General features: G+C 37.3%; 1 protein-coding gene across 21 annotated transcripts in view; it reads left to right on the top strand.

Moving 5' to 3' along the window:
• The window catches only part of ATE1 (arginyltransferase 1), a 185,641-nt gene that overhangs the window by 76,545 nt on the left and 94,038 nt on the right, over positions 1–15,058 (top strand). For 19 of the 21 annotated variants that reach the window (XM_077947719.1, XM_077947717.1, XM_077947718.1 and 16 more), the window contains 2 exons: positions 4,877–5,058; positions 9,264–9,363. In XM_077947719.1, coding sequence (XP_077803845.1) covers positions 4,877–5,058; positions 9,264–9,363 — 282 coding nt within the window. Of the gene's footprint in view, positions 1–2,404; positions 2,569–4,876; positions 5,059–9,263; positions 9,364–15,058 lie in introns of those variants that run through there. The other 2 variants (XR_013398433.1, XR_013398432.1) reach the window with 2 other exon arrangements.

The raw sequence follows: 15,058 nt of genomic DNA, 5'->3' as shown, positions 1-15,058 counted from the left end.
ATTAATCACGGAAGTCATTCCTTTTCTCCCCAACATGTAAGGTGGTTTTTCTTTTGTATAGGTAGAAGTGAGCTTTATTATTTTTTTTCTTGTTATCAGCTAAATCCTTGAAATTGAGGAACTTCTGAAAAATTACATTAATTCTTCCACATATCTGAAATATGCAAAACTGCAGACTGGTAAAGATAAACTAAATATTGCTAATCACATGACAGATTTATGTATGAGGAAATTAAAGATAATTGCTGTTTAAGTAACTTTGCTATTAAGTTAGCTACTGATGGAATTTTGTAGATACGATCTTAGGATGTACTATTCAGACCCCTGAAAACCAAAAATAAAAACTGACCTGGCCAGGCGAGGTGGCTCACGCCTGTAATCCCAGCACTTTGGGAGGCCGAGGTGGGCGGATCGTGAGGTCAGGAGATTGAGACCATCCTGGCTAACATGGTGAAACCCGTATCTACTAAAAATACAAAAAATTAGCCGGGCGTGGTGGTGGGCGGCTGTAGTCCCAGGTACTCGGGAGGCTGAGGCAGGAGAATGGCGTGAACTCGGGAGGTGGAGCTTGCGGTGAGCTGAGATCCGGCCACTGCACTCCAGCCTGGGCGACAGAGTGAGACTCTGTCTCAAAAAAAAAAAAAACCAGAAAAACAAACAAAAAACACGGACCTAAACTTTTTATAGTCTGCAAAGTGCTTTTATTTGTATATTGTTGTTTCTCACAGCTAATGACAGTTGAGACTGACCAGTAGTATGATTCTTGTTTTAACAATGCAGACATTGAGGCCAGGCGTGGTGGCTCACGCGACAGAGCGAGACTCCTTCTCAAAAAAAAAAAAGACATTGAAACTTTTATTTTTTTATTTTTTAATTTTCTGAAACAGGGTTTTGCTCTGTTGCCTAGGCTGGAGTGCAGTGGCACAATCTCGCCTCACTGTATCCTCTGCCTCCTAGGCTCAAGCAATCCTCCCACCTCAGCATCCAGAGTAGCTGGGAGTACAGGCATGTGCCACCACACCCGGCTACTATTTTGTATCTTTAGTAGAGACGGGGTTTCATCGTGTTGCCAGGCTGGTCTCAAACTCCTGGACTCAAATGATCTGCCCACCTCAGCCTCCCAAAGTGCTGAGATTACAGCTGTGAGCCACCATACCCTTACCTAGACACTGAAACTCTTAAAAGAAGTTAAATTACTGTCTTAGTTAGTTCAAATAGCCAGAAAAGTATACAGTGGAGTTAGGGCTCAAATCCAGATCTTTTGACCTTGAATTCTATAACCTGATCACTTTCTATTTGCCACTTATGGTTGGCAGGCTCTTCTTCTACCTGTATTTCCAAAATGGATGGATATCAGTGATTCTCAAGAGTGTGGCCTGGTAACGCCTGAGGCCCTTTCAGAGGGTCCACAAGGTCAAAATTATTTCATGATACCAAGACATGATTACCTTTTTGACTAAGGTTTGAGGAAATACAGCAATCCCATATATCGAAGTAGAATTCTCAAGGCAGTAAATAGAGAATGGTAAGTGAGTTAAGGAGGCTTCTCTAGGAATGGATGACTGAGCCTCCTGGAAAACTACGTTAAGGGACTGTTGTAAGACGTAGCTCTTTGGGACCTAGTTGGGGTGGGGTGGTAGAGGAGAGTATAGAGAGCTGGAGGATACCCCTCCGGTGGGCTAAATAATTTGTATGTGTGTATTGTTTAGTGTTGATTCTTTTTTAAAAACAGGTTCATTCTTGGTGTTTTTTAGCCTCTTTGTGTTAGGACATGTAATGAAATGCTTATGTTGTTAATTGCTGCATGGAATACTCAATGCAACAGTATGGATAGGTGGAGGTAATTCACCAATTCATTATTTGGTAGTGAGTTTCCAGTTTTTCTCTATAACGAACAATACTACCTGACCACTCTTATAGATAAATCTTTGTATTGATTCTTCAGTAAGGGTAAACTCCTAGCTGCAAGATGACTAGATGGGTGTGTGTGTTCATAGGCGAACATCAGACATGTTTGTTAAATCAGTTTATGGTATTGGAGGGTTGGCACTGATTTTTATTTTTATTTTTCCTGAATTTCTTAGCTAGGTGTGAGTGATCTGGGGGTTCTGGCTGCTCCAGCTGCAAGGAACACAAAGAGAATCAGTATCTCAGGCTCACCTCCAACTCATTCTCCACAGCTGCCATGTACCTGTTGAAAAAAATTGTACTGATTGGCTTACTAGTGAAATTGAGAAGCGCAGATAATTATTAACCAAGAGTGCTGAGTCGACCAGTTATACTTTTAGGAAAATGGCCTCTGACCTGCCTTCCTTGGATCGTCTGTGAAGTGATGGGAGGCGGAGTAGATAGGTATATAGCTTGTTGTTTCCTAAGTAATTATGAGGCAGCCCATATCTTACAGGAAGTGCTCTGCAGTTGGGGAAGACCCCAGCTTCCACCGGAATTGAGAGATGGGAGTAATGTTTGTGAGAGGACAAATTGGTTATGACTGGACTCAAAGGAGAACAAACCTGTGAAGTAACTGAAACAGGTTTTCAGATGGGAGGTCCGGGGATGAGAAACATGGTGAGTGAGAATCAGAAACTGAGAAAGTAAACTGCAGGTTGAACAAGTATTTCAAGCTGGTACAATAAGTAAGACTGATTTATATTTAGGGTTAACAGAGTGCATTGGTTATTTAATAATGTGCTTATTGAGATTATACTTATGTTCTTTTTTTTGATAGCTGCAAAATAGCTTGCTGAGATTTTGATTGTGATTGCATTAAATGTATATATCAACTTAGGAAAAACTGAGGTCATGACAATATTGTCTTCTAATCCATGCACACATAATGTTTTTCTGGTTTTTTAGATCTTTGATTTCTTTTGTCAGAGTTTTGTAGTTTTCTGTATATATTTTGTTTGATTTATAACTAAGCGGTTCATTTTTTGTTGTATTGTAAATGGTACTGTATTCTTAATTTCAGATTCCAGTCATTGTTGGTATATAGAAAAGCAACTGCTTTTTGTATATTACCCTTGTATTCTGGGATCTTGCTATAATTGCTTATTTCGGTTTTTTATTGTTACTGATCTTTGTTTGTTTATTTTAACCTACCTCAGTCACGTTATCTATAAAGAAAGATAGGCTTTTCCTCCTTCCCAGTCTATACACCTTTTATTTCCTTTTCTTATTGCACAAGCTAAGCTTTCCAATATGATGTCAACTAGGAGTGATGAGAGAGGATATCCTTACCTTTTTCTTTCTTACTAGTAAGTTTGCTGTTAGCTGTGGGTTTTGGGATATATATTATTTAACCAATTGAAAACACTTTCTTCTGTTCCTAGTTTGTTAAGAGTGCTTAGTCATGAACAGGTGTTGGGTTTTGCCAGTAATGTTTGTTGCATCAATTGATATGATCATATGATACTTCTTCTTTTGGCCTATTGATGTGATGAATTACATTAATTGTTCATTAATTGCTTTTTAAAAAACTGCTTTTCTAACGTCAAGCCAGCCTTGCATACCTCGAATAAATTTCTCTTTTGTTCATGGTATAATTCTTTCTACGTATTGTTGCATTTGATTTGCTAATATTTTGTTGGGGATTTTTGCATCTGTGTTCATGGGAGATTGATTTGTAGATTTATTTTCTTGATTTTTTTGCTTGGTTTTGGTGTTATTCAACCTGTTCTCATTTTTCTTTATTCTCTTCTAGCTTTTATTCCTATACAGTCTCTGATTTTAGCTGTGTGAAAATGATGCACAAGTAGTAGTGTATTTGTTCACTTGAATTAGTAATGTCTAACATCCACTCAGTCTCCAGGAAAGCCTGTTTTATGCTACTTGATACTGTTCTTTACATGGTTTTCATTTAAGACCAGTTATATTTAAAATGTTGAATTTTAAAATGAGACATGTCATTTAACTAGCTATATTTACAGGAAGATGGTTATACTCTGAAATCTCTAGATTTTTCCTGTGAAGTTATAGTTGAATTAAGATAACAATGAAGAATAACTTTTTTTTTCCTTTGACTAATAAGGAGAAGTATCATAGTCCCTTTTACTTACCCAAGAACTCTCACCTAGAAGATATAATGGAATTGTGTACCTTCTCAGAGCTGGAGCACTCACAGAACAGGCTTGACTGGCAGTATCTCACCCCACCCTTTTCTTTTATGTTCCTCATATTTTTCTCATGCATTTCTTTCCTAACTTTTGTATGAAATAGAAGAACATAGTTTTTATGTTTTTATTTTATTTATTTTATTTCAGTAGGTTTCTGGGGAACAGGTGGTGTTTGGATAAGTTCTTTAGTGGTGATTTCTGAGACTTGAGTGCACCCATCACCCAAGCAGTATACCCTGTGCCCAATATGTAGTCTTTTGTCCCTCACCCCCCTCCTGCCCTTCCCTCTTAAGTCCCCAGAGTCCATTGTGTCGTTCTTACATTTTTGTGTCCTCATAAGTTAGCTCCCTCTTGTAAGTGAGAACATACAAGTAACCCATTCCTGGGTTACTTCACTTAGAATAATGGTCCTCAACTCTATCCAGGTTGCTGCGAATGCCATTATTTTGTTCCTTTTTATGGCTGAGTAGTATAGAAATGGAAGAACATAGTTTATTTCCTACTGTCAAGTATTAAAACAAGTAAATTGAAGAAAACATAAATTGATTTCTCTTTTTGAATTTTGTATTTCCTCAGTATTTCTATGATAAAAGTTTTGCATCTTAATATAGGGTGTGACTAGGGATGATGAAGGAAACAGAGGAAAGTTTAGGACTTATTAACCTGAGGAAAATGAAAGTATATTATATATTAATTATAAGATTATTTTGATATTTTAAAAATGGCAAACTGTTTGCGTTTATGCCTCTGCTTTTTCTTAGGCAGAGACTCCCCCTAATGGGCCAGATTGTGGCTATGGCTCCTTTCACCAGCAGTACTGGCTTGATGGAAAGATCATTGCTGTGGGGGTGATTGACATTCTCCCAAACTGTGTGTCATCTGTGTATTTGTACTACGATCCTGATTATTCGTTTTTGTCTTTGGGTGTCTACTCTGCACTACGGTAAGATTGGTTTTTGCCATTATTGTAGTGGGTTATATAGAACTTCAAATAATTACTCATTTGATTATATTTAATTATGTAACAGTAGAAGTCCTATTTGACAATGTATTATAATGATTTGTTGCTAGTCTCTTATGTAGAATACATACTACTATGTAATAGGCATTCTATATAAGAGTTAAATACTACTATATAATATATAGTTATATATAATTTGTAATTTTCATTTAAGAACAACATTTAAAATCACATTGAATTTTAAAATAAATGTCATTTAGTTGTATTTATAGGAAATATACATATTATATAACTATAAGTATATAATTATGTAATATATAAGTAAATATTATGTATAACTAGTATCTATAATCTCTGGTGGTTTTGTATTGTATTTGGAAGATACTACCTTTAGAACTGATGCCAGTGTCTGATGGTAATTCTCTAGCTTTTTAAGGTATCCATCTAGTTAAGAAGTCATTGTATTTGTGGGTAGCTTTTGTTGTTTATACATTTATTTAAGCCCCCCTGTCGGAACTACTTATATTCCTTAAATGTTATATGACTTATATTCTTGTCATCACTATCTTCTACTTCTTTTTTCCTTTTCAAATGAGATGGGGTCTTGCTTTGTTGCCTGGGTTGCTCTCGAACTCCTGGGCTCAAGTGATCCTCCTTCCTCAGCCTTTCAGGTACCTGGAATTACAGGCTTGTACTACTGCATTCAGCTTTATATTTTTTTACTGTTAATTAAAAGTTAAGTTAATATGGTGTAAATGAATCAAAGTAATATGAGTCTACTGGAAGAAATATACATGTATACAGAACAGGCCTGGGGAATCCCTGGCTGACTGGTTGAATTTATGACCCTCATCAAAAGATAATTTCCCTTTTGTGTCCATGGCTGCAAACATGTATATACAGCACAAAACATTTTTAATGGTGAGAAGACTGGAGTCTTCCTCCAGTTTTCTCTATTTATTTCTGTTTGTCTATGTGTATATGTGGTGGAGGAGGGAAGGAGGGTTGGGAACTATTTTTATTTTGTTTATCTGGGAGCTTGAGTCTCTCTCTCACTTTTTACTGTTGTGTCATACTTTTCTCATCTCTCAGTCTTCATGTCTGATGGTCACATTTTTCACGTCATAGTAAAATGTACTGCCAGATTATTTTTTGTGTATGTACTTTTTTATGAATTATAAAAGAGTTGAAATTTTTCATTAAATCAGCAATTTAATGTTTTTAAAAATCTGGTCCATAAGTGATTTTTTTGTGTCTGTTTCAGTGGCCCACAATATAAAGTTCTTCATCTTAGCATTTTCAACTTGACTTTTTTCTTAATGCCAATTTTTAACAAATCCACAATTACATAATATTTACAATGGATCTCTGTAACAGTCTTTTATTCTTATGTATTTAATCACATTTTTGTATAAAGTAGTTTAAAAATATTTATGGCTGTTGGTGCTCTCACTGAAATTGAAATTGATAATTTAAAATATTCGTGTTTTATAACTATAGATTTTACAATTATTATATAACTTCAGAGGTTTTATTTCAGAAAAGATATATTTTCTTTATACCCAAATCAGTCAGTACTTTCAAATAATTGCTGGGTTTTTGTTTGGTTTGGTTTTATTTTTGTATTATCACTTTACAATGTGTTACAGATTTTTCTAGGCTTCTCAGATGAATTTTTAAGGGTGAGATTTATTTCTACATAATAAGCTCTGGCCTATTTCTGAAATATTTCGTGGCTCAATAAACTGAGAGATGGTTTAGATATTGAGATGGTAAATAATTAATTCCCAGCAAAATTAGCAAGAGTTCTATTGACTGCCTAGTATATCCCTGCAAATACTAGAGCTGGAGAGCCGGGAGGGAGCAGGAGAGGAGCCTGAGGTCATGAAAGGTTTGCCAGTTGAGGGCTGGATGGCTGCGGCTGCTCTGCAGTCTTGTCACTTCCTTTTGGTGCTCTCGAGAATATGAGTCGCAGAGTTTATAGAAAAGGGAAGGCAGCCGGGAGATTGACCTCTTGAAGCAAAATTGGAGAAAGTAGGTTATCAGTTGCTAATCCCATTATTGATTTTAATGTATTTTGGTGAAACCTGTTCCCCTCAATTTCTTAAGTTTCTTAAGCAATCGAACAATCAATATAGTTTTATGTTTATAGATTTATGTAATGTAGCCTGTAGATTTTTATTTTTTTATTTATTTAATTTATTTTTGTAATCAGCGTCTGCTTATCCATAGCCTGTAGATACAAGAATTGTTTGAATTGGGGATCATGAGCATGGCATCTGTTTTTGTGTTTTTAGAAAGATACATTTTAAAAATGTAATTACATTCATAGACATGAATAAGACAGGTTTCTAGTTTGTCCAAACAGACCATAAATAATAAAACAGACAACTTAATTTCAGATACTCCCTAGCACTGTGACAAAAATAAAATTAGCGGTGGTGGGCATGAAGCCTGTTTTATATAGATTAGTCTTTCCTCATAGAGAACAGGTGACATTTCAGGGGCAAAGGAAGAAGAAAAGGAACCAGTCATGTAAAAATCTGAGGATAGGAAGAAGCTCAGGTGAAGGGTAGCAAATCTAAGTGCCCCGAGGTGGCCAGGAAAAACAAAAAAGTCTTTTGGGCTCGGGTGTAGGGAAGGCCGTAGAGAGCCTTATGCAAGGGGCAGAGAGGCAGGTGGAGTTGGTGAGAAGGATTCAGCTGGAGTGGCGCTTGTAGGACAGGGTGGGGAGGTTGGGTTTTATTTATATGTGGTGCCAACCCGCTGCTGGGGTGGGAGATTGGGAGATCTGATTAATATTGTAAAAGATTACTTGACCTGTTCTGTGGAGATTATGGAGGGGCAAGAGTGGAAACAGGAGCCAGCTGGGAGGCTGCTGCAGTCATCCAGGGGCACCATGATGTTGCTTGAACCAGAATATCTGAGGCGGAGGTGGTAAGAAGTGGTCAGATTCAAGACATATTTTAGAGAGAAAGCCCAAAAGACCTGCTGATGGATTGGACACGGGGATGAGAAGAAAAGGATTAAGGATGACTCCAAGGTTTGGGGCCTGAACAAATCTGGGGAGACGTGATGAAATGAACTAAGGTGGGCAGGACCAAGTGGATTGGTACCATGACTGGGTGGGCCTTCTCGGAATTGGTGGTCTTACACTTGCTTGTGTCAGTGCATTCTTTCCTCAGTTTGAACCTTGAGAGTGGATTAATTCTGGAAATAGGATTTATTCTGTTATAGGCTAATAATGTTTAGTCTGGTTGGATTTAGAAATACTTTTAATTTAAAAATGAATTCTTAAGGTAATAATTCTTCAAGGATTTAAATTTGAAGTAGAAAAATGCACAGAATATTGCATTACAAATACATTTCTTTAGAATGTCAAGCATCAATTGCTACTAATAAAGAAAAGAATACCTTAAGAAACAAACATAAAAACAAAACTACTTTCCTCATACTTTAGAAATATACTGAAGTTTTACTAAGCACTTACAAACCAGTCGTTTAGCTGGGCAAGTAGAATGAAATTCTGTGCCAAGATTTATCAGGATACACATGAAAACCACTTCATGCATAGGTGTTACAGTGGAGAGACTGACAACTTCTTATGTTCGAGTTACTTGGCTTATTCCAGCAAATACAGAAAATGTGGTGAGATAACATGGTATTTCCTGCTCTCTAGTTTTAGGGGAAATAAATATTAAAGTTGTACCTAGATAAAGGAATGAGTTAGGTGTCATATGCAGCTGAAAATGTTTGCATGTAAATGGTCATAATAATAGTTATTCTTCCTGAAATTTATTGGCTTTTGTGTTTTCTAAAATTTGCTCTACTGTTTTTAACCTGTTAAGCCCAGATTCTTTGAGAGCCGTAGGGCATGATGAACAATAACAGATCACTGTAGGTCTCTTTAATTTTATGCTATTTGAATTTTAGATCAGGTACTTTGTCCAATAAAGTGTAACACCTGAACTTAGATGCATTTGCCTAAAATTATGTAGAGGGGTTTATTATTTCTTTAGTAAAAATTACTGTATAGTGTATGTTTTAAAAGTTTTTCTTTAAATATTTGTAATTTTTTGATAGCTTAATATCAGATTTTATCAAATGTTTACCATCAAATTACATAGATATTTGAACATCGGAACCAGAATTAACTGCCTTCAGCTTTCTTCTTTTTCTTTTGGCAGAGAAATTGCTTTTACTAGGCAGCTTCATGAGAAAACTTCTCAACTCAGCTATTATTATATGGGTTTCTACATTCATTCGTGTCCCAAGATGAAATATAAGGTAAAGTTGATTTTCACATATGTGTGTTTTTATTATAGAAAAATGAATCTCTAATAAAATTTTTATCTCAGGGCACTGGATTTGAAGCTTTGAAGGAAGGACGAATGGGTTAATAAGGAAATCTCTTTGCTGCCTCAGAAATTAAGCTTTCTGTAATGAGAACCACAGCCTCTCCTGCTCTCGTAATCCATCGCATTATTGTGAGATTTAAGTATATTTCAGAATTTCCCTTTTAAAAAACGTTTTATGACTCTCGTTAATGAAACTCTTTGATGTCTCCTAAATATGAGTGGCCCACTGTAAAAACTGCAGAGTGAAGACCAATGCAGAGGAGCAGACCCACCGCGACTGCAGTAACTAAACACGTCTGCTTTACTTAGAGTGAGGCTTTCAGCTCTGAAGATACATGGATCTTCTACTTAAAACTTGTGAGCTAGGGGAAGATTAGGGGCATTTTACTTAAAACCAGGGCATACAGTGGTCTGGTCAGTGGCCTAGGAGGACATGGTTTTTTACTACACAAGATGTGGAAGAGGAAAGGAAGGAGTAGCTCAAGAAAAGAGTAGGTAGGCTGGAGAAGCACATTTCAAGGAGAAGAAGCAGTAAAAGAAAGGATTCAGAAGGGCAAGTGCTGATGATGTATTTGTAGAGGAAAGGGTAACTGAAGGACTGTGCAGGACCCTGAAGGCCGGGCTAAGGTACTTAGGCACCTGGGAGTCATCAACAGTTGCAGAGCAGAGCAGCGTAAATCAGAAAATGTACATATGTCCACACATAGAAATATGACTTAATGGGGGTTTTAAAACAAGCCAAATTAAATAAAAAAGCATAATTGAACCCCTGTGTACCCATTACCCAGCTTTAGTAATTTTCATGCATTTGTTTCATCTGTTCCTTCACTCCATTCCCACCTCCACCCTCTCTTGAATTATTTTGGAGCAAATCAAAAGTATCAATCTGCCAATATTGTAGTCTGTATTTCTAAAAGATAAGGGCATTTTGAAAATGTAATCACGATCTCATCATATACCTAGAAAGTATTAACAGCGTTTCCAAATATCACCTGATCAGCATTCATATTTCCTGTTTACTTTATTGTCTCATAATCTTTTTTACAGTCAATTTGTTTGACTTAGGACTCAGTAAGGTTCATATATTATATTTGTGATGTGTCTTTTAAATCTCTTTAAATCAATAAATATTCCCTCCCCCCACCTACCTTTTTTCTTTCTTACAAAGGAATAATTCACAGGACTTGGTGATTAACTAAATTTGGGGATGATTATAATTCTAAATCTTTGAGGTTAAGTACTGAGTGGGGAGATGGTTCCATTATCAGAAATTATGGATTCTGAAAGTAGGACTGGCTTTGAGAGACAGGTGAAAATGCAGGGCCTTGCTGGTTTTACATTGGCAGTCCAGGTAAGCTGATCAAGGTGTCCTGGCATTTGGAGGTTTTCTTTTGAGCTTATATTTAAGTGTACATTGTAGGGAGATAACCCCTGAATTTGGTTATCCTCAAAAACTTCTTTTATGCCTGAATTACTAATTCACTTGATGGGCCTTAACATATGTTCTGTACAGAAGGAAAAGTATGAGCATATTTCCGTTTTGCCTAAAAATAATGATTTGCTTATGTTTTTACTAGTGTTTTATCCTTCTGGCTCATTTTCATCTGGTACTAGATCTAAATTAGTTCAGAGCAGAAAACTCTAGTACTCAAGATATTTTAATGCATTTATAAGACTGAAAGAAAACTCTGGCTATCCTTATATTAATCTTCCTTTATGTAGTACATGACCCATTCAAATGAAGTATTTTCATACTAGACTTAGGGACTGGCACAGATTTCACTTTTATGTCTCGTCTTTGATGACCGTTCTAGTCTCACAGCATTTCTCTTGAAAGTTTTTAATTATGCCTAAGCTAAATTCTAATTGGCCCTATATTTTAACCTAGGTCTTTTTTTTCTTTTTTCTTTTTGTTTGTGGAAATGCTGAATATAGTTTCATCATCCTTTTCCTCTTCATGAAGACGTTTTGCTCACACCTTTGTTGACTCTAGTTCAGACTAAATATTTTAGATTCTTTAGTCTCCTTCCTAGGTAGAGCTCTGCTTGGAAATTCAGGCCAGCCTGTGTATAGTTTTAAGTTAAAGATTTAAGGCCGGGCGCGGTGGCTCAAGCCTGTAATCCCAGCACTTTGGGAGGCCAAGACGGGTGGATCACGAGGTCAGGAGATCGAGACCATCCTGGTTAACATGGTGAAACCCCGTCTCTACTAAAAAATACAAAAAACTAGCCGGGCGAGGTGGCGGGTGCCTGTAGTCCCGGTTACTCGGGAGGCTGAGGCGGGAGAATGGCGTGAACCCGGGAGGCGGAGCTTCCTGTGAGCTGAGATCCGGCCACTGCACTCCAGCCTGGTCGACAGAGCGAGACTCCGTCTCAAAAAAAAAAAAAAAAAAAAGATTTAAAAAATGCTGTATGTGCTTTTCAGTCTACCTTAATTATATCCAGTCAAAATCCATAAGAATTATAGCTTCAAAATATTATTTGTTTAAATCCATTTATATGAGAGGTACCCCCATGCCTGCTTGCCTTCTGGTTTGCTTTCTTCCTTCATCCAGGAAATACTTATTCAGATCCTACTGGAAATAACAGCCGTGAACAATACAGGCAAGATCCCTGGTCTCTTGGAACTTCCATTCTAGTGGAGAAGCTAACAGTAATCAGGAAGACAGATGTCAGGGATGAGTGCTGTGTAGACATTAATTAACTGAGTGTGGCTACTTAGGGTCCTCTCTGAGGACGAATGTTTAGGCTAAGATTTGAATGTCACAGAGTCAGCCAATGGGAAGTTTTAGGGTCATTGCAGAAAGGCACTGAGGAAACAGCTAGTGTAGCACTGCCTAGCCTTTTAGTTGCTGCAGTCGTCAGTTTTGACTGGAGTTGAGGACCTGGAGAACATTTTCGTAAGACCTGTGCTTAGGCCATATATTCAGAGATTTTAAGTAATTTGTTCTGGGATCAACCATGGGCATCAGACTTGTTTAATGCTCAGAAGATTCTGATATGAAGTCAGACTAGAGAATCACTGTACCAGATTATTTTTTCACAGCTGAGAGCCTCATGAGGAACTGGAAAGACAGTTATTCCCCATTTTAAAGTTTACTGTTTTCTGTTTATTGAATTCGGAATTACTCCTATTGAAGAAGCTCATTTCTTTGCCCTGTCATCTGTGGCCTAGAACATAGAACACTGACCAACCATAGAATTCCCACTTTTTTCACCCTACTTGAGACCTTTATCCGTACTGTACTCTCGTTTTTTACCCTTCCCTTTGCCCCTCCCCCAAGCTTGCAAATTCCCCATCTATCATTTTTCAACTCCAGTAATCGCTACTGGACTCTTAAGACTAGATTTCATCATTCACCCATCTACCCCATAGCAGGTTACATTTCTTCCCCGAACTAGTCCATCTCCTGTGCATACATTCCATGAGAGTCTAATTGACATTTAACTTCTTGTGTCCCAGGTTGCGAGCAGTGTGCCTGCTACATAGTAGATATTTAATGCTTAATATAAATTTGTTGAACTAATGAATGAAAATACTAATGCAGAGAGCTGAGAAGTGTGTAGGCTAGTGAGAAATACCTTTTCATTTTTTTTTTTAACAAAAATGTGTTGCGCATGAATAGGTTATAACTTAGTAACAGATTCACAGTTCTAACAGAATGTGATAGGTATTGTGACTGATTGTCTTTGAGTATTGATAAATACTCTGATAGTAAAGGGAGGTGGTGACACAGGAATGTGTAACAGTTTGGAGAAGTTGCTTAACTACATCTGGTCTCAGTTTTTGCAACTGTAAATGGGAATGATGTAGAAATGAGACAGGTTGTTATCTGCATTTGAGTGTAGACTCTACCTAGTTGGGTAGCATTCATAAAATCATTACCTGAGCTTCTTTTGGGGCCTGTCACAGCTCTCTCTGTTTGTATACTGATAATTGACATCCAGATTTCTAAATGCCTGCTCCTGTTATTAATCAGACTTCTTAGATTAGTTTAGATGCTGGGGAAAGGGAGAGGCATATATTACTGAATACCAATACTGCCTTTCTCTGAAAGTTCCCAGAATTGCGGACACTTGTCTTTTGCTTAGAGGCCAGTGGCATAGTATTAGTTTGTTTTCATGCTGTTGATAAAGACATACCCAAGACTGGGAAGAAAAAGAGGTTTAATTGGACTTACAGCTCCACTTGGCTGGAGAGGCCTCAGAATCATAGTGGGAGGTAAAAGGCACTTCTTATGTGGGGTGGCAAGAGAAAATGAGGAAGATGCAGAAGCAGAAACACCTAATAAAACCATCAGATCTCGTGAGACTTATTCACTACCACGAGAACATTATGGGGGGAGCCACCCCCATGATTCAAATGATCTCCCACTAGGTCCCTCCCATAGCACATGCAAATTATGGGAGTAGAATTCACGATGAGATCTGGGTGGGGTCACAGAGCATACCCATATCAGACACTGAGCTCTGTTAGGGGATAGTGCTACAGTGTAGAGAACCTTTAAGTAACAAGTCTTATATTGTGCCATAGGATGTCTGTCAGCTTTGGCTTTATCTGTTTAGGACAAAATAAGTCTCTTCGAGCTCAGGTATTTATTCTGAATAAAATGGTTAGTTTGCTCCATTGGAGTGAGGAGAAATTGGTACATTTGTGCTAGGACTCCAACCTGTATGTTGTAATTGATGGCAATCTAATACTCAGTTCTAGGCCATGTAGATCAGAAAAGAGTATCCTTTCTATGCTAACACCATTGTAATATTCCTGCTTATCCCACAAACTGAGCTACTGAATTTGAGGAGGACTAGTCGGTGTGTGGCAGAATATCATGTCACTCCTTTAGTCCGTCTTCCAAATCCTGCATCAGAAGCTAAGACTGTAATTTCTGTTTACTTAGGGATAAAGCTGGGCAATTCAGAATAATTTATGGTCACTATAGATTATTGCCACTTCATTCCTGTTTTTAAAATAGCAAGTTACTGTGTCTGTAGAAGATCTTTAGAGCAACAAGTATCATTATAAAAGATGACTGATTATATACATTTACTGGAATTAGTAGCTGGTCTGGGTTGGTAGAAATTACTTCAAAAGCACATTGGTCTTTTTTAAAATAAAGTAATGCTGACATGAAAACTAATGTTGCCATGTGGGAATTTAATCTTTCTGCCATCTTTTGGTAAATTTATGTTTTTTTTACAATCTTGAGTCTTGACAAAAATCAATTGACAAATCAGGAAATTGAGAGAAAGTGATAGAATTCTCCTTCAAGAATTAAAACTGAACAGTCAGCATAGAAATGTTACTAGGTTGAAGGAATCCAATGGATGTCAAGTCAAAAGAAAGGACAGGAGGAAACCCTGACTTGCGGAGCTGACAGTTAAAGTTGACATTCGCAGGAAGCAGGACAGGAATGCACAGGAGGGAGCAGTCATTGTCTGATCAGTCAGTCTTGCTTGTAGCTGTGTTATGGAATGTGTGTGTGTGTGTTGTCAGTTTGCTGATAATGATGTGAATAACTGTAAATACAAATATTAATAAGTTTATATACAAAATGCATGAGGTTGTGTTCCAAGAAATAACAATTTTTGGAAGCAAAATAAGTTTATAAATTTATGTGTGTAGTG

Source organism: Macaca mulatta, chromosome 9 (genome assembly GCF_049350105.2).
Source record: "Macaca mulatta isolate MMU2019108-1 chromosome 9, T2T-MMU8v2.0, whole genome shotgun sequence".
Taxonomy (NCBI): Eukaryota; Metazoa; Chordata; class Mammalia; order Primates; family Cercopithecidae; genus Macaca; species Macaca mulatta.
This window is presented reverse-complemented; position numbering and strand designations above follow the sequence as displayed.